Below are 24,388 nucleotides of genomic sequence, written 5' to 3'. Positions count from 1 at the left end.
GGTTTTTTGTTTTTCTCAATTCTTAAATTTTTTCTTCAAAAATTCTTTACTCTTTATTTCAAGAATTTCTTTTTTTATAAAACTTTCGAAACAACTTGAACATTTCTTTTTTTTTATTATTTAAATTTCATAACACGCAAGCACATATACATGAATATTTAAATAAATAAAATTCAATAGTTTGAACACATAATATGGCCATACATCGTTATAAGTGTAAATTTTAAAATAAATCTTAAAGTTTATTTCTCACACTCATGTATGTGTAGGTTCTTTTCAAATAATACTACAAGAGTTTCCGTAAGGATACGGAAATAGTAAGTTTGCAAAATGAAGAAAAGGGAAAAACAGACAAAAAAGAGAAAGAATATGAAAAATATTTTTTTGTTGTGTTTGGTTTTTTATTTTCCCTGAGAGAACGTTTTGATTTGATAAAAAAATAAAAAGTGAAAGAAAAAAGAAACGGAAAGAATTTTTTTTTTGAATAAGACTCAAAAGTTTCTTTGGGAATTCCAAAAGAAGAAAAAAGTTTTTGACTTTTAAGTTAAGACTTTTCCCTTTTTTTTACTTTTTTCAATATTTTATAAATATTTTCCATCTTTTGTATAAGAGTAGGCATATTTTCATATACACAATATCGTATTGTTAATTAAATAAAACATAAGGGCTTCATATTAAAATTTTATTTTATCGCAAAATAAGTTTCTTAAAATTTAATTTTAAAATGTTTTATAACAAAATTTCAATTCTATTTCTAAAGTAATTGAACAAAATGTTTTACTCCACTATTTTGGCATCAACAATAATTCTTTTAAAACTAAAAATCAGTTTAAAGATTGCATTTTTTATTTCTATGCTTGGCTCAACTCAAAATTACCTTTTGATGATTGTAAAGAAAGCTCTTTCTAAGATTCAAACCATTTTCAAATATTTTGCAAATAGAAGAATAAGGGTGGCACTAAATTCATATTCCTATAGTAATCCTGTTAAAAAATTTTGAAAAATGATTTTGCTCTCTTTCGATATAAGGTTACTTCTTATTCTGTATTCAATTTGTGAGTTATTTAACAAAATAATTCCACCATTTGTTAGCCAATAAGATTAATAATTGAATAATTGAATAATGAGAATCAGCAAATTCCGCAAGTATATGAGATTTATTTAAAAAAAATTAAAATATATTTTACATTGTTGATTTGACTCTTCTATTTTTACGTCGAGTATTTTCTACAAACCTCAAACTTTCAATTGAACATTTCAATCTTAACACAAATCTTCTTTCCAATTATTAGCAAAATTTTTTAGCACCTTACGTCCATATTATACAAAACAAAAATATTTTAATTTTTCTCTTTATTTTCAAAAAATTGTAAATTTTAAAGAAAAAAAAACATAAAAATTTCAATAAATTTAAATCAATTTTTAAATCAACTTTAAAAATTTATGTACATAAATATGCAGTATAAACCGAAATTCATAATACATAAGTCGGTATGAATTGAATCAAATAATATTCAGAAAATTTCCAAAATCTACTTTACCAAAATTTAATCAAAACAGAATCCGTAACAAAACCTCTTTAAAATTATCACTTTCTTATTCCAGATCAGGAAATTTTCACAGCTAATATTCTTTTCGTTATAAATACACTAGGTACCCCCACTATGATATACATATGTATACAGGGATTTCTTTTCAACCAAAACAGAATAATGTAAATACAATTTTTGGGTTACTCACATATAAAACTTTCTTATTTTTCTTCTTTTAAATCAAATTCAAAAAAACAAGAAAAAACGAAATGATAACTCATATACGATATTAAAGATTTTCATTTTTAAGATTATATAAATATTCGCATATAAATCTTATACGTGCAATATTGTGAATCTAGTAAAAAAATAAAATCAAGCAGTTATAAAACGTAATACTCCCGACTATTTATGATTACATATTTCCAAAAATATTTTTGCAATTCGAATAACACAAATTTAACCATATGTCAAACAAAATTTAAGATTAAAATCTCCGATACGAGTACCTTAAGGTCTGCAAAATTCTGTGTTTCTGGTAAAAATTCAATCCACTTCATGGTCACATAATGAAAATAGCAGTAGTATAGACCTTAGCAGCAAAATCCAGCAAAAAGTCACAAACAGGATCGGAGGTATATTTCTCGTGTAGATGTCGAAATGAAATTTACCTCCACATTGTAAATTTCACCTACATGTCGCTAGTTAGATTTTAAATTTCATGTATTTATATTATTCATTTTAGGAGAAAAATTTACCAGAGCGAGATTCTTACTCCATTTAAAGTCATTTTTTGCAAGCTTCATATTAAAAACTTGGAAATAAAACGTTGAATATTTTGAAGATGAAATAAAGTAGGGTAGCTTAAGTTCAGAATCAGACCTTCAAGTCGAATCATTCATTTTTGAATTGGAGAAAGTAAAAATTAAAGAAGGTATATAAGAGAAATGTAATTACGATTTGTCGCAATTCATACTGTTGTATGAGATTCTTCATATCATTATCATCATCACAATCTAGCATACATCCTTTTCCCTTTGAAAACGAGAAAAATAATTTATAAATTTATATATTTTTTGCCTTAAGAAGGTTTCATGAACATACCCACATATACAATTTATAAAATTGCAGTTAGATATCTTTTTCTTTTCATTGATTCTTGTACTATTTATATCCTGTTTGAAAATACAAAATAAAAAGAAATAAGAAAACAGATATAAACAAAAAATAACTAAACATCCTTTTTTTGTTGTTGAATCTGCCTTACAAACTTTATTGTTTTCCACAACTTTATTATGTGTTTTACAAGCAATTCTCTTTTACTTCTTCATCTGCTCCCGGACTCATCTTAAATATTTATGAGGTAAATTTTTAGCTTTCTTTATTTCTCTCTACTCTACTCTGCCTCTTCTGTTATTCTCAGTTTTTCTCTTTCAACTTTATTATTTTTATTCGTTCTACATTTTAAAAAGAGAAAAAAAAATATTTTACCGTTTTTCCCCTTCCCTTGTTTACTTCTTTTTGTATTTTATTGTCTTCATCAAAATGGATCATAAGTAAACAAGAGAAAGAAAAAACAAACAAAAGCAAGTGGAATACAAAGAGTAAAGTGATAAAAAATTTATTTAAAAATACTTTATTTAAAAAAGAATGAGCCACTGAACATATTAAAGAGTACAAAAACTGTGAATTAGATCACATTTTGATTCCAAACACAACCATAAAAATATAAAAAATATGAAATCGCAAACTGTTTAGGAAGATAACTGAGAACTACAGCATTTTATCTACAGCCAATATAATTGTGTTCAAAAGTAGAAAGTTCAAAATTCAAAAAAGACTTGATAATAGCTTGTTTTTTTCAAAATTCAGTATTAGACTGATTAGTCAAATAATTTTCTGTAGACGAGAATAAATTGTCATTAACCTATAGTCACCACGGAGAGCTTATTTTAATTGTAATACACAACCTGTGAGATCTCTGGTTTGACATTGATATAGACGCTTTAGGTTACTCAACTCGAACATTTTTTTAAGTAGCAAATCTGTTGAAAAGAATATTTCTTAAACATTAATTTAAATGTGTATTTGAAGCACATTTTATATGTTGAAATAAATGTATAATTCAAGGATGCATACATGTGACAATTTAAAAATATAAAATAGTTTTTGAAATTTTATATTTACATATAAAAAAGAAAAACTTTTTTAAGCAAACATAGAGGAATACGTTTATCTCGATTAGTTTTGAATGCATACATATAATATTTTACTTTATGAAAGTTCTCTTTTAAGTAACATTGAATAACTATTTCTCTTTTGATATTTAAGCCAATAAGAAAGGATAATATTTTGTTAGTATTCAGAAACAAGTAAAATTCATGGTAAGGATTTGTAAAAAGTGCATTTTTCATAGAAAAGTTTTTCTTAAATATCTTTCTGTTTTAACCAATTGAATAACTACCAATTAATTTTTTAGAAATTTTTAAGTATTTTCAGAATTAGTTTAAACTCTATGTACTTTCTATTCTAGTGCAGAGCACTGCACCATCTAAATTTTAAGAAAAACCAAAGTTTAGCGTAGCAATAATTGAAATTTTAAAGTCTTAGACATTCAATCGGATTTAAAACCCCAATTGTTATTCCAACATGAATCCAAGAAGACTTCATATTTGCAGCAAATATTAAGTAAATCCGCAAATTAGATGAATTCAGAATAATAAAATTGTACCAATTTTTGCAATTAAAGTTTCCTCTTTTATAAATGAACAACCGATAAGTTTGAATTTCTATTTCAAATATTTAAAAAATTTTCTAAAACTTTCCAAATACACAAACTATACATAATGTATAACAAGAAAAATAAAAACTAACAAATATTTTCAAAATATCGTAATGATTACTCAAGTACAAATGTTGATGTTCCTTCAACTGTAAATAGTTTTTCCACTTATAATTTGACAAGAAATATTATAACACTTGAAATATAGAAGATAAGTACAAACTATACATACGTTATAATACACACACATAAAAATTATAAATATACAACATAATCTTATATGTTGTATGTGCATAATAAAAAAGGATATTTATATCCTTTCGAATAATAAAACGAATAAAAAAAAGTACAGCAACAGTTACGAATAATAAATTATAAAATATGTTGTTAAAATGTAAGAAAAGAAAAACTAAAAAAAAAATTCAAAAATAAACTTAAATGAAAAATAGAAAAAATAAAAACTAGAAAAAATTATGACAAATATCACACCATCAACTTTGATAAAGAATGACTTGATAATAAAAAAAGAGACAAAAATTTAACTGTTTTTGATTTAGAAAGAGATGAATGATTCTATGAAAGAAATATTGTGAGAAAAACCGAACTGCAGACTAGGATTAATGTAAATTTTAATTTAAATAATAAAATAAATTCATACTCCACTTCGTACATTTACTTCATCAAACTTCAATCCGCTGCACATGTGTTTGCATGAGATAATGCCATTCTGTTTTCAACTCAATTTTTTTACAGAAATTCTCTGAGAGAAAGACTCGTAAATTAAACTGAGCATAAACAGAAAGGATTAACGTGCAGGTTGCATAATTCTTGATTCTGAAATAAATTATTTCTGTACCGAATACATATTTGAAACTACAGCACAATTTAATCCCAAAACTCCAGCAAACGGCAACTCTGATTGAAATGTATGTTTCTCATAATTTTTAAGTTTACAGTGTACGTGGTTTCATATACAAATATATTACTATGTTCTTGAAAGATATGACACTTAATAATCATTACATTGTCGTTTTCATTTTGTGTCCTTCAGATCCTTTTGGTTTTCCATAGTTGCCGCTTGTCAAAATTTTAACATTTTTGTTGAAGTGTTCATATTCTTTCACATTTTTTTTATGTTCTTTTTTTGTTTTGGTTCTATATTTTTCGTGTTATATGCATTATTTGTTCATTCAATATGAAATGAAATAAAAGCAAAGTAAACATTTCTCATGAAAATTCAACACTCGTACAATAAAAATTGTCTCACATTTTTTTATAACAAAGATAAGAGAAACTGAAAGAAAAATAATTTTTTCGCACAGAATTGAAAAGGTAAATTTAAAGTAACTGAAATTTAAATAGAAAAGTATTCATTGTTAAAATAATAAGAATAAAAAATTATAATTAAAATTTTTGTAAGAAAATAAATTTGCGAAAAGAGGAAACTCGAAAATAAAAATTTTTTCTTTTCGAAATGTTCAAACTTTAAATAATTTCTCATAATTTTTAATTATGTTCATTTTTGTAAAAATATGTTAGCAATAAGGCTGAGAAACGTATTCTTTGGTATTTCAGACCGAAATACATGCAATGAGAGATCTGTCTGAGGGTCAATTTAGGAAGATGGTACATAAAAACCATACCTTTTATGTGGTTTCGGACAGAAGGGCAGCGTAGCTGGCACTCCAGTCGACCCACGCCACATTCAAGCTGGCCTGGAGCTATTTTACTGCGCTTGTAGAATTGGTATCGGCAAACAGAGTCATACACATTTGGGTGCCTGGTCACAGTATATATGCAGCAACGAGGTTGACGAATTAACTTTTCTCTATTATACCTTGTTCCATCGTTAAGACTAGGCTTGCCCACCTACTTGGGAGGAAATGCAACCATCACCACGCGTTCTTCATTCACGCTGGGATAAGTTAATCGCGGAGCTGTTGGGGATGTGTAGAAACTGGGTCCGTGCTATTGCAAATTTATTTATTAAAATATCGTCTGCATACTCTGGGGCGTCGCAATTGCTTTGGGCGGGTTTTCCTAACCGTTCGAGAACTACTGGCCAACTCTCTTAGGACTATCTCCAGCTTTATACTTGAAACAGGGATATCATAGGCTGTAGGGACCCAGCGAAGATCCTTTTGCCCCACTTTTTTTTTCAATTTAATTAATAGTTTTCCTTATACCCTTGGATATTTTTTCCAATAAATTTTTCAATTAAAACTTTAATAAAAAATCTTGGTAAAAAAAACTATTTCTAAAGTAAAACCACCATAAAAAATTTCTTCATTTTTATTTATCGATATTAAAAATTTTACTTTTAAAATTTTAAAGAAATTTACAATATTTTTAATAAAAACAAAATATTTTTAAAAACTAATTAATAAAGAAAACCACAATTTTCTGTATAAAATTTTATGAAAATAAAAATTATAATTTGTTTAACTATCAAACAATATCCGTATGGTTAGATTCTACTCTACCAAAGCATACTCGTATATCAAAGTAAAATTTTTCTTCCAATGTAATTTTTTTTTTAACTTTAGTAGTTCGACCCGTTCTTATAAAAAATAAAATAAAGTTAACATTTATAGTAAAAATAATTTGAGCCTAAAATATTCTTGTACACTGAACATCAAAGCATAAAGACGACACAATATATCATAAAGCCCAACAATATGATTCAAAAGTTTCAATTTAATAATAAAGTTTCTAATAAAATATTTCAAAAAAAAAAATGTAAAATACTTTTGTAGAAAATTTTTATTGACTTTTATATTAAATTTTTCGTTTCCATAGAAAAAACACTACACATGTAACTTATGTTATAGAATAGACAAAATAGGGACGTATAGGTAAAAATCAAAAAAAAAATTTCCATTAACATCCTTTTAACCTAATAATAATGAACTTATATTAAGGATGCTTATGCATTATAGCATTTATAATCGTATATTACAACACTCGAGGAAAAATCTGTTCAGACCAAACCAAAGGAAAACAATTTTTATTTTTGTTTTTTCAAAAGGGTTTGCCTTTTTTACTTTTTTACTTATATTTTTTTGTTTTTTGTGGGAAAAATCTCAAACTTCAATTTGTATTTATATTTAAAAACACCCAATTTTCCTAAAAAGTCCTTTTTTGATCATTTTGTTTGTTATTTCATTTTATTGTTGTTTGTTTTTTTATTATGTTTCTATAATTTTCATTTTACTTATTTAGAAATATTAACGAGAGCAACTGCAAAATTCATTTTCCAATCACAATGCCAGATTTACGTATTTTTATAATAAAATTTAAATAGTGCACATGCACGTATATGCAAATGGAAATTTAAGTGGTTGATATAGTGCTGAAAATATTGAATTCAATGCTGTAAAATTAAAGTTCACAGGCACGGTAACTGGCATTATCCGATTTGAGGGCAGATGCAATGTTTAATTTATAATTTTTTAATATTTAAATACAATCTCTTAAAACCCATTTCAAATTTTAATTTTCTCCTTAGTAAAAACTAGCAACTTATATTATGCAGTATATTGCGAAAATATTTTAAAAATAGACTACAAGATTTTTATTACGTTAAATTTAATAGTTTAATTTTTACAATTTTTTATAATGCAATAATAATTCAGGTTAAAATATGAAATAAGTACAATCAAGTTTTAGAAAAATCAAGTTTAGGAATTACAGCTAATGAAACTTCAAAACTCTTACAATTGCATAAAAGCTTAAAGTTTTCTATTAAAATTTCATATCCTATACAAAGATTTAGTTCAAGTATCCTAAAATTGTTGGTAATTTAGAATTTTAACATTTCGAAATTTGAATTTTTTCCTCTTCTCATACTTTATTTACTATATTGACCCTGCCTTACTTAGTGGTTTATTTTATGAAAATAAATCTACATTATACACCATAAAACATATACGACCTCTATTCGAAGTACCTACCCACACTTGTACTATTAAGAGCTACTTTTGATCGTAAATGAAATAAAAGTATATACAAGCTTGAGTATTATATCCATATGCATCTAAACGGATAAGTATAAATACACAAGTATATCATAAATTCAAATTTAAATGTTCAGTTTTAAGTCTCTCTTGCCTCCAGTACACATTATACTCCATATAAAAATGATCTTTTAAATTTCTGTATTGTTTATTATTAGTATTTACGTTTGAACCAAAAAAAAAAGCAACTTTTAGTCCTTTTTCATGTACAAATGAATATACACTTAATATAATGTATTTGTATTTATATATATATTTGGCTTGTATATATATTATAAACATTATGAGTAAAAAACATCAAATAAAAAAGAAAAATTAAAGAAAATTTGTACATGTATAAAAGAAAAACTGTTTTTAACTTTGTTAACAACAATGTTATACAAATATAAAAAGAGCTCAAATAAAATAAGTATTAGAGCACATACTTACATACAATCAAAATAAAAGGAATAAAGCGCAAAAGAAATAAATAACTTTATTATTAAAAGTTTCATTTTTAAGAATTTTGTATACAAAATTTAGATGTTTTTTTTTATTTTGTTTATAGGTCAAAGATGAGCTTTATAACCCCCAAGAATTTAATAATAAAAATTTTAAATTTTATTTCAATACAAAAAAAATGAATCACGTGATCTAATAAAAAAAAATACAAGGATACATGAATTTATATTCTTACATATACACACAAACGAATATTAGTGGTGGGCAATCGCATTGTGTTAAATTATTTAAAGGACTGAGAAAGAATATCTTATTATTATTATGAACAAATGATTATGAAGAATTCTATTATTTCATAAAGTATGAAGCAAAAAAAATCCATTAAACAAGCATGATTTGGTCGCAATACGAAGCTGCCATTATTGCTCTATGGATTAAAATTAAACATTTTATTAAACATTTAACAAATATAAAAAAATTTACACAAGAACTTCAACATTTAACTCTTACTTGTATCAGCTGTGCTATTCTACCATAATGTCAAGTTCCCCTGTGCTATTCCTAAATTTCGTTATAATCCCCGGCAGTCTACCGCTGCCATATAATAAAATAATTACGACCCGAACAGCAAGCTGAAGAGAATTATTATTGCATCTAACTTATGATGAAATTTAAGAACATGGCTTTAAATTTACAATCTACATTCCCGTTTGGCTATTGCATATCTTTGAAATTAGCATAATAAGCTTATTGACCTAATAAGCTATTCTACTTTTAAAATTATGAAAATTTGATATTTTTATTTCCTTTTAAGAATAAATCATAAAAATTAACATGAAATTGAGAAAGAATTCATAACTTCTGATAAAAGTACAATTTCCAAGTATGTTGTGATAATTGCTAGACATAAATACAATTTCATTTCTACATAATTTTTGAAAAGTTTTGTATAATTTTTAAATCATTTACATCAAAAATTCTTTGTAAAAGTCTCAAGTTAATTATTTAAGATTTTATGAAAGCAGTTCAAAAGCAATAATTCCCAAAATGTGCTAAGTCAAATGTCCCAAAAACAAACAATCTTGACTGAAATTTAAAAAAAAATTTAAGTTAAAGAAATTAGAAGGCAAACAATGTGCTCTAATATAATTTATTGTATATCATATATAACGAGAATTTTTGAAAACTTATTTTTCACTCAAGTCATAACAAAAACCTAACGCATCACTAGTAACAAGCAGTGTTGTTAAAAAATTATCACATTTATATTTTAAAATGGCAAAATTTCATTTACATTATTAATCAATATACACAATATAACATAAGTACACAAACAAATTTTGCTCACCTCACAATTTTCATTGTTAAAAGCTCTGAATAAGAAGATTGTTAAATGCTCTGATTAAAAAATGTTAGCTGCGCTAGCTATTGATGTTAGCGAATGTTAGCTGCTTATAAGAAATTTTTTTTTCTTCTTGATATATAGAAATTGTATGCTAAGTGCCTAGGTCTTATGGTACAAATTTTAAATATTTGCGATTTCTTCAACACAAGAAATAAATTTACTTCTTAATTGTCATTTTAATTTATTTCCTCTAACCATTTTCAATAGAGTTATACTTTTAATTTTCACCAAACTTTTTCCATTATTATTGAAAACAAATTAAAGAACTACAAAAAACAAATTTTTTTTCCTAGTAAATAAAGTTTTATTTTTTGTTTTTATTTGCTTCTTCCTTGGAAGTTAATTTACATAGTTAAATAATTGCAATATATTTTTTTTAACTAGGTTTTAAACATTTTTAATTAAAAAGTTCTCATTCGAGAAGATGTTTATATACAAAAGTGGAAGAATGGCTTCTAGAAGCACCGGCAAAAAAAAACCAATTTGAGTTTTTTAACTTGAAATCACGAAAAAAAAAATTAATACACAACTTAATTAAATATTCATTTTTCCAACAAGGATGAAGGAAAAAAAACAAAACGTTAATTTTCTTCGCGTTTAATGAAGATTTTTTGCGATAAAATAATTTTTAATAGCATTCCTTTTTTTCCTACCCAACATGAAGTCAAAAAAAAATTGAGATAATTTTAAATGCGGTTTTTATTTTTCTCATTTTGTTTTTTTTTTTCAATTTTTTTTTTATCAAAATGTCGATTTTTGTTTTTCCTTTTCACGTTTCCGTAAAAATTTATGTTTTCAATTTCAGTTTATAAAGTATTTGAAATTTCGTTCATGATTTATAAATATCTTTCAAGTGAGGATTTGATTTTAGCACCGTTAACTTTTTTATTAGCATAAAAGAATGCGAATAAAATAAATTCAGCTACTCACAGCTTATCGCTAAAAAGCTACTCGTCATCACTTAGCGTAGTGAAAAAACCCTCGACGTAACACTCTTGACTATTATTTTGATCATTTCCAAACCAAAATAATTTTTTGATCAATATTAAAATCTTCTTCTTTCTATTGCGAAACTTAATACACATATTTGGCAACTCTTATTTTTACTTTGTTTGTATCCTTTTTGATTAATGGAAAAATATTGTTTATTTTGGTAATGATATTTTTCATTAACCTATGCTAAATAATTATTTATTTATTTATATTTCTCTGAATGTACATAAAGGAAGAAACAGTGAACCTTGCTATTTAAAACACACCATTTACCCATTTTGATGACTTTGATTCAAATCTCAATAAAATAGATACAGCCCAGAGGAATCAACAAATCGTTGCATTAAATAATTACAATTATTAAAAATTATCACAATTACTTGCTAACTAATTTTACTATTAGAATTGTTTCAATTAAATAAGCTTATATTTAATGCCATTTTAATTCCTTCCCCTATAATAAAATTGTGTTAGAGGTTTCACTGTAATATTTTAACATTGTAAATAATGTTTGATTACAGAAAATTCCTATATTATTTTATGTACATAGGTTTATTTACTTAAATGTTATATTTATACAGTTACAAAAATAAAAAGAAAAAAAACAGGAAATTTTTTTCATACCTGTAAAATACGATTTTATCAAATTATAAATCTGTGTAGTAAAAAAGAAAACATGGTTAGCATATCGATAGCCATAATAATTTCTCGATAGATATGAAAAATTTTATAAAGTTAATTATGCAGTAATTAAAAATTAAATTAAAATTATTTTACTTCGTTATATAAAATACAAAATTTAATTTAAAGTAAATGAAATTATAGGAAAATATGATTAAAAATTTAATATTACTTAATATAAAAATTTAATTTAATAATAGATTAATAAAATATTATTTAAACGATTTCAGAAGTATAATAAAATTACGTGTCCCAAAAGTATGCAATATTTTCATAATACAATAACAAAGATTTTTATTTTATTAATGTTGTGTCGATGTTCGTTGCTTTATCTCCAACCCAACCACATAAATTAATTACTTAAATTAAAATAAATTTAATATAATTCAGCAAAATTAATAATTCAGTAGAATAAATGAAAATATGCGAATGAACGTAATATTTTTGAAACCTAAAATATTTCTCAAAGAAACACATTCAAATATTCGAAAAAAATTCAATATAATTAACTTCAATATAATTGCGATTCTTACATTAATATCAAAAAATATTTTTCCCAAATATCAACTAACTTTTATGAATTTACCTACATTTTAAACCACAGTCCTAATTTATCCTAATTCCAAGTATAAAGAAATCATTCAATTAAAAAAAAAGCCACAATGATTCTTATTGAAAAAAGGAATATTTTCAAATGAAGAAACAAGAAATGTTGCCAAAACTTCTCAAGAGCTTTAAAAAATAGAGGGGATTGTAAAATGAATTCTTAAACTTTCGTAAATAATAAAGAGATTTTTTATTAAGCAAATTATAATAAACTTTCTAATATTTAATTAAAATAAGAAAAAAGAGCCTTTCATAAAAGTACGAAAGGAAACCTTATATTTATTACCTTAATAATAATGTAGTGTAAAATAGTAAAAACCATTTTGAGTGTCAAGAGAAACTTTTTAAAAAACAGACATCTTCATAAAACTCAATTAAATTCATTATCTTACTTTGAAAAGGATAATCATTAAAGACAATTAAAGACACCTGGTATATTTTTTTTATTCTTTCTTTCATTCTATATTAAAACGGATAATAAAAATTTAATTTTTTCAAAAGAATTTCATTACTTTTTTTTTTCTTTTTTTTTTAATTGACACTCTTTGTCATCACACATATTCCGACCAAAAAATAAAAATAAAAAATGTAAGGAAAGAGCCCTCAATTTTATTTTCTTCTCTCTATTATTCAACTACACATTGAAGGAATAACGATGTTGAAGATTATGATTTTTCTTAAGACTACCGTCTACTTCGCCTTTTCTCTTATGACTATGTGAAGAAGAAATTGTAATTTTTAAAAAAAAAATTTTTATTTTTCTGAAATTTTTGTTACGCTAACTTAAAAAGCCAGATTCACTTATCTTAAAGACAAAAATTCATTCAAATTTTATGAAATTAATTTTAAGAAAGAAGCACCAAAATAAAAATTCTCATCTTTGCTTAAAGAAAAGAAAAAAAAAATTCATAATCTTTCGGTGGTGGAAATATGGTGAATGTCCTTCTTTCAGATTTTTCTTAATCATTAATCCGTAGAAAATATTTTGTATGTATATATAGATATAAAAGTACCTATATTGTAAGGTAAAAAAGGCAAAAATGTATAAGAACTCATCTAGGATATAAAAGATAGATGATGGCTACTTAATTTTGGTGATTTTTGTCATTCTCTTTAAAAACTTTTTCCTTTGAAATCGTTATTATTAAATTGAGCCAAGTTCTAAATTCGTGTCTTTTAATAACATTTGTTTAAGAAATTTTCTTTAACTTTGGTTCTTTTCTTTTTTAATGCTTTCCTATCTTTTGGACATTGAACAAATAATTTGCAAAGTTAAAAAAGATTTTTATTTAGATTTTATTATTTTCATAGTAGAATCTTAAGGATTTCTTAGTATTTTGGATAATTCTTTATATTTTGAAATTAATTTTAAGAAACCATTAGAAGTTTTATTAAATTATTGTTATCGCTAAAATTCATAGGAATTTTCGTCCTTTTTCTCTACGAATTTTAATTAATACAAAGTGTAAATGTTGACAAAAATTAGAATAAATTGAATGACTTTCCTACAATTACTGCTATATATAAAATTTTTTTAATAGTAATTAATTCAAAGAATTTCAAATGAACAAATCACCTCTTTATTAGCATGCACCCTCCACACAGTCTCTCCATCGTTCTCTGCTGTTTACTAGTTTTGTCTTGCCGCTTTTGTTAAATTTCTTTATTTATTGTTCTGCGACAAATCATTTGTAGTCTCCTAACTTTGCGTTTTTCTTGTGAGTTTCTTTCTAATGCAGCTTGGCGAGATATGCAGACTGTGATCCTTAGCGTATGCTGCACTCACCGCCATTTTTGTCTCCTAAATTGTGACGTTATGGGCTATTCACCAATCAACTCCTACAGTTCCACATTGGAGATTCTTTTTGGACACTTTTCTGAGAACCGAACACTTGGACCGAACACTTTTCTGAGACATTTTTTTATAAATAGCTGTACATTATTAATATTGACCCCATTTGAAATTTCATTCAAATACAACAGTATTGGTTTTATGAAAGCTCCATAGTATAATTTCATGCAGTGCACATTCTTCCAAATGCTGCTCCAGCCAGACTGACCCTATTCAAGATATCTTTCTTCCATACACCATATATAAGTATAATTACTACTACTACCACCGAGTTAATTTTAATTTTGTTATAACCTCTATGATAACATCATTTACCTTGAATTGACTGACTGGCTTAGCGCAACACCTTCCAGTGATCTTGTTTTAATTTTCGGAATTATTTTTTGTTTCGGAATTATTTTGAAGTTTCGAATCTACGAATGTAATGTATAATGGTGAATTTCACTCAATTGATTGCTCTACTATGATTCTCAATATATCTGATTGATCTATGCAAAACGAAAGAAGAATATTTTGAAACAATAGAAATAGTAATATAAACAACAACGAAATCGCAGAGCTAGAACTGAGAATCCCCCAATGCATAGAATATCATGCAGACCAATTGAAGGGGCAATATGGTACAGCCGCCGAACTTCTAAAAATCGAAAATAACACGGCCGCACCGAAACTCTAAACTAACAACAAGAACAACAGTTTTATAACAATAAATTTATTATTGATTTTCACTTTAAATGTATGAAAAAAATGAAAAAAGAATTGCAAATTTTGTATTCTTGTACAAGAACCATTTTCCATTAAAGTAGCCAGTTCCCAAACAATTCGCTAAAACCATGTATATTTAAAACTCAATTATCAATGAACTACGCTTTTTGCCTATTAAGAAGCAAAATTAAATTTTTTATTATTAAAAAGTAATTATTAATTACAAAGAATTTAAATTATTAAATTATTAATGTGAAATATTAATTATTTTTATTTTATTAAAACCATTTATAATTAAATTAATTAATCAAAAAGTTTAATCCGTAAATTAATCTGTTGCATGAATCAGAGAAACTCTTTTAATATTTCCTTTAGAAATTATTATATATATATATACATATATATATTGTATATATATACATGTATAAATTAAAAATCTATAAAAATATTTGTGCTAACTCAATCATGCTAAATACAAAAATCTTAAAGTTTCCTTTATTAAAACAAGGTAGCAGATTAAGTATTGTAAATTTTTCATAAAAGAAAAAAGAAAATCATTTTAATTTAAAATTCTTGTACTTTTCCATGTACTTTGAGTGAATTAATTTTTCAAAACAGAATATTTTAAACATTAATAACCTCAACCTAATTATAAAAAAAATATTTATATGTAGGTACATACACCTTTATATTAAATCAAATGAAATAAAATTATAGCGCTTATATTTAATAAAATACGACAAAGTATAACGCACATATACAAACCTATTCTTATTAAATGTCATCAACTATTATTATTGTGTGAATTAATTTATATTGTTAATGTGTGTAAATCAACTCATTATCAAGTATGGCATGAGTTGCTACTATAGTAACAATTTTTTTCTCCATCATAAATTATTCATCTCATTTATTAATTTTTTATTATTGTGAACATAATACTTCTGGTACTCATGTATGACATACAGGGCTAATTAATTAAGTTGATACAAGAATTTTTTACACATAAATTACAAATATTGATGCAAATAATTTGAGCATTTAATAAAAATATTGAAGTAAAGATTTCGTAGAATAATTATAAATAGTCATTGAAAACTGAAAATCAAAAATTCTATATCAATTAGCTGCATATTTTATATTTGCGAATAATTTGTCGAAAGTTGAACAATTTAAAATGAATTCCAATTCAATTAGCCTTGCTTTTAAAATCGACTAAATGTTAACCTAATTTCTTTAAAAACAACCATTTCTTTCTATTTATGAGGATTATTGGAAAGAATTATAAGACGAAAATAATTTGTCCACAACTGTATGTAGTAAATTTTTTCATATGTATTGCAAAGAACTTAAGTAAAGTAAAAGATTCTTTTGATACTCGTATAATTTAATTTATTTTTATTAAGTATTTTGTTTCAATTTTTACAAAGGGCAATCCTCAATTAATCCGGAAATTTTTGTAAATTTACCAACAATTTACGGTATTTAGTGATATTAATTAATTAAACCCATAAAACTAATGACAAAATTCAATTAAATCATGTATTCAAATTATAATTAATAACAATTTTTAAAATTGAAATAGTATGATTGAAAGCAAGTCAAGAAGTACCCTAATTAGTATTTTCTTTTCCAAATATTTGGGCCCCCTAATGTATGCAATTTTATAATTTATTGTTGATCACATACGATTCCAAAATTATGAACTGAATACTTGAAGCTATCAAAATGACTTAAGTGAGATTCAGAATCAACATATTAATATTATGAAGATTGAGTGGTTTTTTCAAAAATGCAGAGTATTTCTTCCAAAAATACTATTATGTATTCCGAGATCTTATGTTATATTTAAAGAGAAAATTAAAATAAAGACTAAAATTGGCTTCAATACAAGTAATTTGAGTTCTCAGAAAGGTTTATTCGTCTGCAAAATTTTACATAGAACGTCCGTATGAATTGGAATGTTAAAAAAAAAAACAATAAATAAAAACGCTCATTTTATTCCATTATACTTTTATCCTCTTATAAAATCATTAAGTTGTCTACAATTGTAACATAAATTAAGTAAAACACTTTCTATTCAAAATTTTATAAACAAACACACAAACATTATATACAATGTCTGTGTATAAAAATTTATGAGTTTTAAATAATTATAGCGACAAAAGAATTTGAAAACTTTTATATTTATTCATGTTCACAGTATATGTACATTTATTATGTTTACATGCACAATATGTACATAAGTATAATTAGTATATTATATGGTTATGCATATAAATTTTAGCAAAATATTTGTATACACAAATTTTAAGATTGCTCTATTTCGCGGCTCATTATGGTATAATTTGCCATATCGTTCATCTTAAATGCCATCTGCCATTCACTAACATCAAAATTACTGTCATCTTCATTACAATTATTATAACCATTATACTATATATTTATATATGAATGTATATAAAATTTTACATATTTAAATATGTACTTATGAAAAAAAAAAAAGGATAAATAAATTGTCGTGATAAAAGCATCATCATAAGAATGTAGAATAAAATTAAAAGTTTACCACCCATAACGATTTAAGTATCTTGTCTTTTTTCTCATTTGACTTAAATTATTACACCATTTATCAGGACTTCTTTATTTTTATATAGAAAAAGAGTAATGAAAGAGAAAAATTTTGAATTATAAATTATTATAGCAATGCGTATTAAATGATATCTGTTTGAATGTTTGTAAAACTTATGAATATTCTAGTGAAGAAATCTTTTGTGAATAATAATTTTGAAATTTAAATAATTTAATTTATATTTTGGCTGCAATAGGAGTATTGTTATCTAATATGGAACCTTTGGTTCTTCATTATACTAGGAAATGCATCAAATACATGATCAGAATTGTGTTATTGAAAAATTTAGTAAAAGAATTCTTAATTAAAACCCTTAAAACATTATTTTGAACTTCTGTCTACGAATGGCTTTAGAACAGTGCCAATTAAATATTAACGAAATTATTTAGCAAATGTAAGCACATTTTTTATACATGAATACTTTAATCTCTTCAATTAAAGAAGATTTTGTATTATAAAACGAATAAATTGGAAAAAATACATTCTGACACACAACTGGAACACAAACTGTTTTGTTTATTTTATATCTAACGCAAAAAACAACATAAACAACTTTTACAATTTCATAAAAAAATCCTCTAATTAAAGAAAAAAAAAATTCTTTTATGCCTCTGATTTTCACTTTGTTTAAATTTCAAAGCTTAAATTTTAATAATTTTCTTCTGTTCAAAAAAAAAATATAATGAAGATGTACAAAAAATGAAAAATAGAAAGAAAGAAAAAAATTTGCAATCCGATCAAAATAAACAATTTGAGCCACAACAAAAACAACACCAACAAAAAACATAAAAACTCTTATAGACAGCAACAAAAAAAAAGAAGAAAAAAATAAATGACGGTCTTTTTTTGCAGGCATAAAATTTCCCAAAGGAATAATTTGACAAGGATAATTTAATTTTATAAAACGGTAAAATTTATTCAAGAATTCTCTATATAGGTTCTATACTACAACCTTCATAACCGTATATACTTCTGACGACTAACTGAGGTATGCAAGTGGGTTCTTTTATTTTTTTTTTGTACTAAAACCGTTAAATCACACTTATTTTTCATTTTAGAATAGGGTTAGAAATATGGGAGAAGAGCAAGGTAATTTATTTAATTTAGTTAATTTGTCGATAAAAATTTGGAAAAAAAATTTCTAGTCATTGCCCTTTTTTTCTTCCTTGAAAACCGCAACTGTATTTCAAATTTTTTTTTTAAATTACTATAATAAAGTGAGATCATTATAAAAAGAAAATAATAAATTACAAAAAATTAATAGGAATTATAACTGATTAAATTATACAAAATGAATTCATAAACTTCTGAAAGATTATTAAAAAGGACTTTTCAAGGAGTTTACAAAATTAAATATCATAATTCAAGAGTTTTCATCATAATTCCAAATTTAATTTAACAATTCATAAATTATATTCTCCCTATTATTCGAAATTCTATATACAATAGACCTTAAAGAAATTTTTTTTAGGGACATATTTTAAGTAATAAATTGAGAAAGATGAAAAAAAAGTTATGGTTGTTATACAAAAAAAAAATGTGTATTAATATTTTAAAAGAATTCTTAAGGTTATAAAATTTTTTAATAATGCTCTTAAGCTTGTCCTGCATAAAGATTTATTACAACTATTATTTGGCACCATAGTAAATTAATATGAGAACGAGTCTGAATATTTTATTTTTAATGGCCAATATTAAAAATTTTTTTTATTCAAAATACCTTTGCTGCTATATAAGTTTCATCCTTGTGTCAAACTACTGCCTATGATAAAAATTTACTCAAACGCAATAACCCGTGTTATAAAGGCTATAAAAAGGAAATTTTAATTACAGTAGATGAAATATTAAAAACAATAAGAGCTTGGTGTTTAAAAAGTTTATAAGAAATTATTCAAATAATTCACGAGTTTATTGAAACTTAATTTAACCAGGGCTTAAGTTCATTATCACCAATACACTCAATTTACTTAGAAAAATTTAAAACTATTTCTGCTCGCTTCCGTCAATTTTTTCAATAATAGTGTTATATAAGTGCCCTGAACATGAAGACGCAATAAAAAAATCCATGCCTTCTATATTTCAGGATGACTCGCACGTACCGTTTTAAACATTTTATTAGTTAGAAACTGTTTATTTTTACAAAACATCGAACTTATTCTCCAATTTAAAAAATCAATATATATTTTTGTATACAAATGATAACGAGCAATAAAATTTCATGTCCTTTTCTTAAAATTGTTATTGTCACAGTTACTATTGATATCATCACATTTATCACTTATCATCTATTTCAAAGTTTTTTTAACAACAATTTTTCTCTATCTTTTCTTTTCTTTATTGAACAAACAGGAAAATCAAAAAAGAGAAAGAAACCATCTGCAAATCATTATATCATCGTTTGTTAGAATATCCAGAATGCCAGGAAATACTCGGTTTACCATTTTATCATCCATTATTCGACGGTGAAGTGAATCCAGTTCCATCATTTGATGAATTTTATAGAAATTTTAGCAGTTATAATATAACTAACGAAACACAATATAGTAGCACTGAGATACCGATTCAAGTGCTGCCACCATTTGAATTGTGGCAAACAATATTAATAGCAATTTGTTTAGCTCTTTGTATAATATTAACAGTTGGTGGTAATATTTTGGTATTATTAGCTTTTATTGTTGATCGAAGTATTCGACAACCTTCAAATTATTTTATAGCATCATTAGCTGCAACTGATATGCTAATTGGTAAGTTTTAAAATACTTTTACTTATTTTGTTTTTTGAATAATTTTAAAATAGAAGCTTCCTTTAAATTTGTTATTGTGTAACAAAAAAGGTTCTTTCTGAATTATACAATAAAAATAAGTGTACTGCTAAAGTATCAATCGTTATACTTCTACAAATATCATATTCCCCTATATATATACAAAAATATATTTAATTTTTACATATTTTCAGGCACAGTATCAATGCCATTTTACACGGTATACGTTCTTATGGGATATTGGGATTTAGGACCGTTATTATGTGACTTATGGTTATCGGTTGATTATACTGTTTGTTTAGTATCACAATATACAGTTCTATTAATAACAATAGATCGATTTTGTTCTGTTAAAATTGCTGCAAAATATCGTAGTTGGAGAACAAAACAAAAAGTTATATGGATGGTGACAATAACTTGGATAATACCAGCATTATTATTTTTTATATCAATTTTTGGTTGGGAACATTTTACTGGAAAACGCGATTTACTGCCAGGTCAATGTGCTGTACAATTTTTAAAGGATCCTGTTTTTAATACAGCTTTGATAATAGGTTATTATTGGACAACATTAGTTGTTTTATTTATATTATATGGTGGTATATATAAAACAGCATATGATATGCAAAAACGTAGTGAAGCAAAACAACGTAAAATGCAATCTATGGTTGCATTAAGTGCAGGTGCAATGAGTGGGATGGCTGGTCGAGCAGCTGGAATAGGTATAGAAAATAATAAAACAACATGTGATAATAAAACAAATCAATTAATGAATTCCACAGCTCAAGTATCTTCTGTAGTTCCTCAATCAAATGTTACATCGTCTTCATCATCGAATCAAATAAACGAAGCAGCACAGGGACAAAATAATCAACCGGGTTCAGATCAACGTAAATTATCGTCTGGAAATAAAAATCAATTATATGAAAGAAAGTCTTCGGCTGGTAAAATTAAAACTACCACACAACAACAGCAACAGCAGTCACAACAACCCGATAGTGAAAAAAGTGAGCGTTCAAGTAGCCCCGCTTTTGATTCTGATGAGGAAAGCTCAGTTAATCAAACCCAAAAAGAAAAAGAAGCTTTGCAAAAACAGCAAATCCAAATGATTCGCAAACGTTCATCAATAGGTTTAGTATTTGGCGCTCAAGCAGCTCTTATAGCTACTCGAAGTAATGGTAACATCCACCTAAAATCCCAATCAAATTCCATTGAAAGTTTAACAGGCCTATCATCAACAATTCAACCGCCATCACGATCAAGTTCACATGCATTATCCCCAAAATCACCATGCAATCGAAAAGTATCAGATTCAACCCCCCTATTCCAAATACAAGAACATCTCCAAACGAAACATGCAAGTTTACTAGACCAAGATGTACCCAATCAACTAAATGAAACATTAAATCAAGTAGAACCATTAAAACCTACCCCTATTCAATCACCTATTTCACCTAAAGATATAGATCCACCTCCCACACCATTGCCCTCACGTACTACAAATAAACAACAAAAAGCACTTGTTAAAATTGCACAAAATTCTAAAGTACCCCCGCCAGCAGGTTTTCAGGATAGTCCACCTGTATCAGATTCCTCACCGCCAACTTCATCGCGATCGGAAAAAATTGGTCGCAGTACGTATAGTGACCTAACAATGACCTATGATATACTAGGCGGAATGGATGGTGCTGATTTACGTTTTATGGATGAAAGTTCAATTGCAATATCATCACCACAAAATGAAGGCGGCCCATCAATAACAATCAATTACCCACAACCACCACCTAGAAATATTTCTGATGCTAATCAGTCAGTCGCAACAAATCCATCCTTATTACAAAAAGCCCTTATACGTGCCACTGCAAAATCCCAACAACCTTCACCTAAGGTCCTTTTAAATCAAGATGATATTCAAGTCAATTCTTTATCTTCAATAGAGCATCAAGAAGAACTGAGACGTGCTTCAGCTGATCAAATAAGACGACAACAACAATTAAAGCAGGAAGAAATCAGACGTGCATCAGCTGATCAAATAAGACGTCAACAACAACAGCAGCAACAACCAATTCAACCCATCATTATTAATAAATTTAATACGACTGTAAGTTTAACTGATTGTAATAATGATAAATCAGTCAAAACAATTTTAACCTCACCGGACGCACAAGTCAAAACAAATTTAGATGAAATACAAACAGTTAATGTAGCTATAAAAAATAATAACAATCAAAGTGATTCAGTAAAAAATCAACTAAATAATATTTGCCCCACAAATTTAACAGATGGGTCAACTAAAACGACAATAATAACAACATCAAACGCAATTACAACAGTAACTACAACTACAACTGATAACTATGATAATGGTATAACAGATGGTGTTACAACAATAATTACAACATCTGTTACATGTTCTGATCAATCAAATCAAAATCAACAGCAGCTGCAACAACAAGAAACATTAGATTTCCAACAACAGCAACCGCAATTAAATCAGTTGCAAGACAATAGTATTTGTAATAGTTTTAATAACAATAATAATATTAATAACAGTAACACTAATAATAAAAAAGATTCAACACGACGAGATTTTATTAGATCAATAGGTAAACGATTAAAAGGTAAGAAAAAAATTCCTCTAGGCATTGGAAGACAAAAGTCAAAATCAGAGAATCGTGCTAGGAAAGCTTTTCGTACTATTTCATTTATATTAGGTGCATTTGTAGCTTGTTGGACACCTTATCATATATTGGCTTTAGTTGAAGGATTCTGTTCAGATCCACCATGTACCAATGAACATCTCTACATGTTTTCATATTTTTTATGTTATGCAAATAGTCCTATGAATCCATTTTGTTATGCATTAGCAAATCAGCAATTTAAGAGAACTTTTACGAGAATATTAAAGGGTGATTTACATATGACATAATTTAATTTAGTTAATATTAAAATTTTTTTGAAAAATTAGATTTAATTTTATTTTGCTAATTTAATTTTAGTTCGTTTTATATTTTTAGTAAGTATTGCACGTTAAAACACTGACAAAAGATCTCAGACAATTGTCGCAATTCTCAATTCTAAATTTTTTCTAAGTTTCTCTTAAGTTGAAATCCTCTTATGTATGTAATAGTTTAATTTTTGACCATAAATTTCAATTTTCGTATTCTAAAAGTAAATAAGACTTATTTAAATACAAATACATTTTACATAATATTTCCAAGTTGATTATGTAAAATATTTCATATAAATCTTTTCCTTTTATTCTGAGGCATTGATATGATTTCATGGTAAATCTAAGAAGCTTTTAGAAAATAAATGTTGTATAAATAAAATTAGTCAAAATTTTGTATTTTATAAGTGTTTTTAATGTAAAATAATTTAATTTCAAGTTTTAGCTTACAAAATATGTATATATTTTACATTTTTTTATAAGAAATCTGAAAATAGAAATTCTCTGCTGAAATTTAAGAAATACTATCAATATATTTGCATATACGAATAAAAATAAATGTTTCCAAAAAGATATTTATTATTTAATTAAACGCGGTTAATTTTATTAATTAAAATGGAAGTTATAATTTTGGAACAGTTTTAACAATATTTGACTGAAACTTATGTAAATTATTACAATTCCTTACAAACTATTACAAAATTTCTACAAAGCATAAATTTTACTTCGCAGCTGCCTCAGTTCAGTACTTATAGTATGAATGTACATATTCGAAAATTAAATTTTATTTCTTAATCAAAATTTTTACTTAAAAATAAAATAAAGCTTAAAGAATTGAAAAATCTTTAAATGAATTTAAAATATTTTTTTATAAAAAAATTTGATTTTCATCAATTAAAATTGACCTTTCAATTTTTTATATTCAATTTTAAAGTACCGGATTTTCAACATTTTTCATGAAAATAAATGAAAAACTACTACACAAGTACATCAAAATATACCATACGAATTTATTTATGTACACGTATATG

General features: G+C 25.5%; 1 protein-coding gene across 2 annotated transcripts in view; it reads left to right on the top strand.

Annotated features, from left to right (window-relative positions):
• LOC129611801 (putative uncharacterized protein DDB_G0282129) overlaps positions 1-23,503 on the top strand; it is a 79,483-nt gene extending 55,980 nt beyond the window's left edge. The window contains exons 2-4 of one of the 2 annotated variants that reach the window (XM_055525149.1): positions 19,995-20,389; positions 20,602-21,129; positions 21,190-23,503. In XM_055525149.1, the coding sequence (XP_055381124.1) occupies positions 19,995-20,389; positions 20,602-21,129; positions 21,190-23,336 (3,070 nt within the window). In that variant the 3' untranslated portion in view covers positions 23,337-23,503. Of the gene's footprint in view, positions 1-19,994; positions 20,390-20,601 lie in introns of both variants that reach the window. The other variant, XM_055525148.1, reaches the window with a different exon arrangement.
• Positions 23,504-24,388: the final 885 nt, after the last annotated feature.

Source organism: Condylostylus longicornis, unplaced genomic scaffold, assembly GCF_029603195.1.
Source record: "Condylostylus longicornis isolate FDR11 unplaced genomic scaffold, ASM2960319v2 ptg000055l, whole genome shotgun sequence".
Taxonomy (NCBI): Eukaryota; Metazoa; Arthropoda; class Insecta; order Diptera; family Dolichopodidae; genus Condylostylus; species Condylostylus longicornis.
Note: the sequence above shows the minus strand (reverse complement) of the source record. Positions and strands in the feature narration are given on the sequence as shown.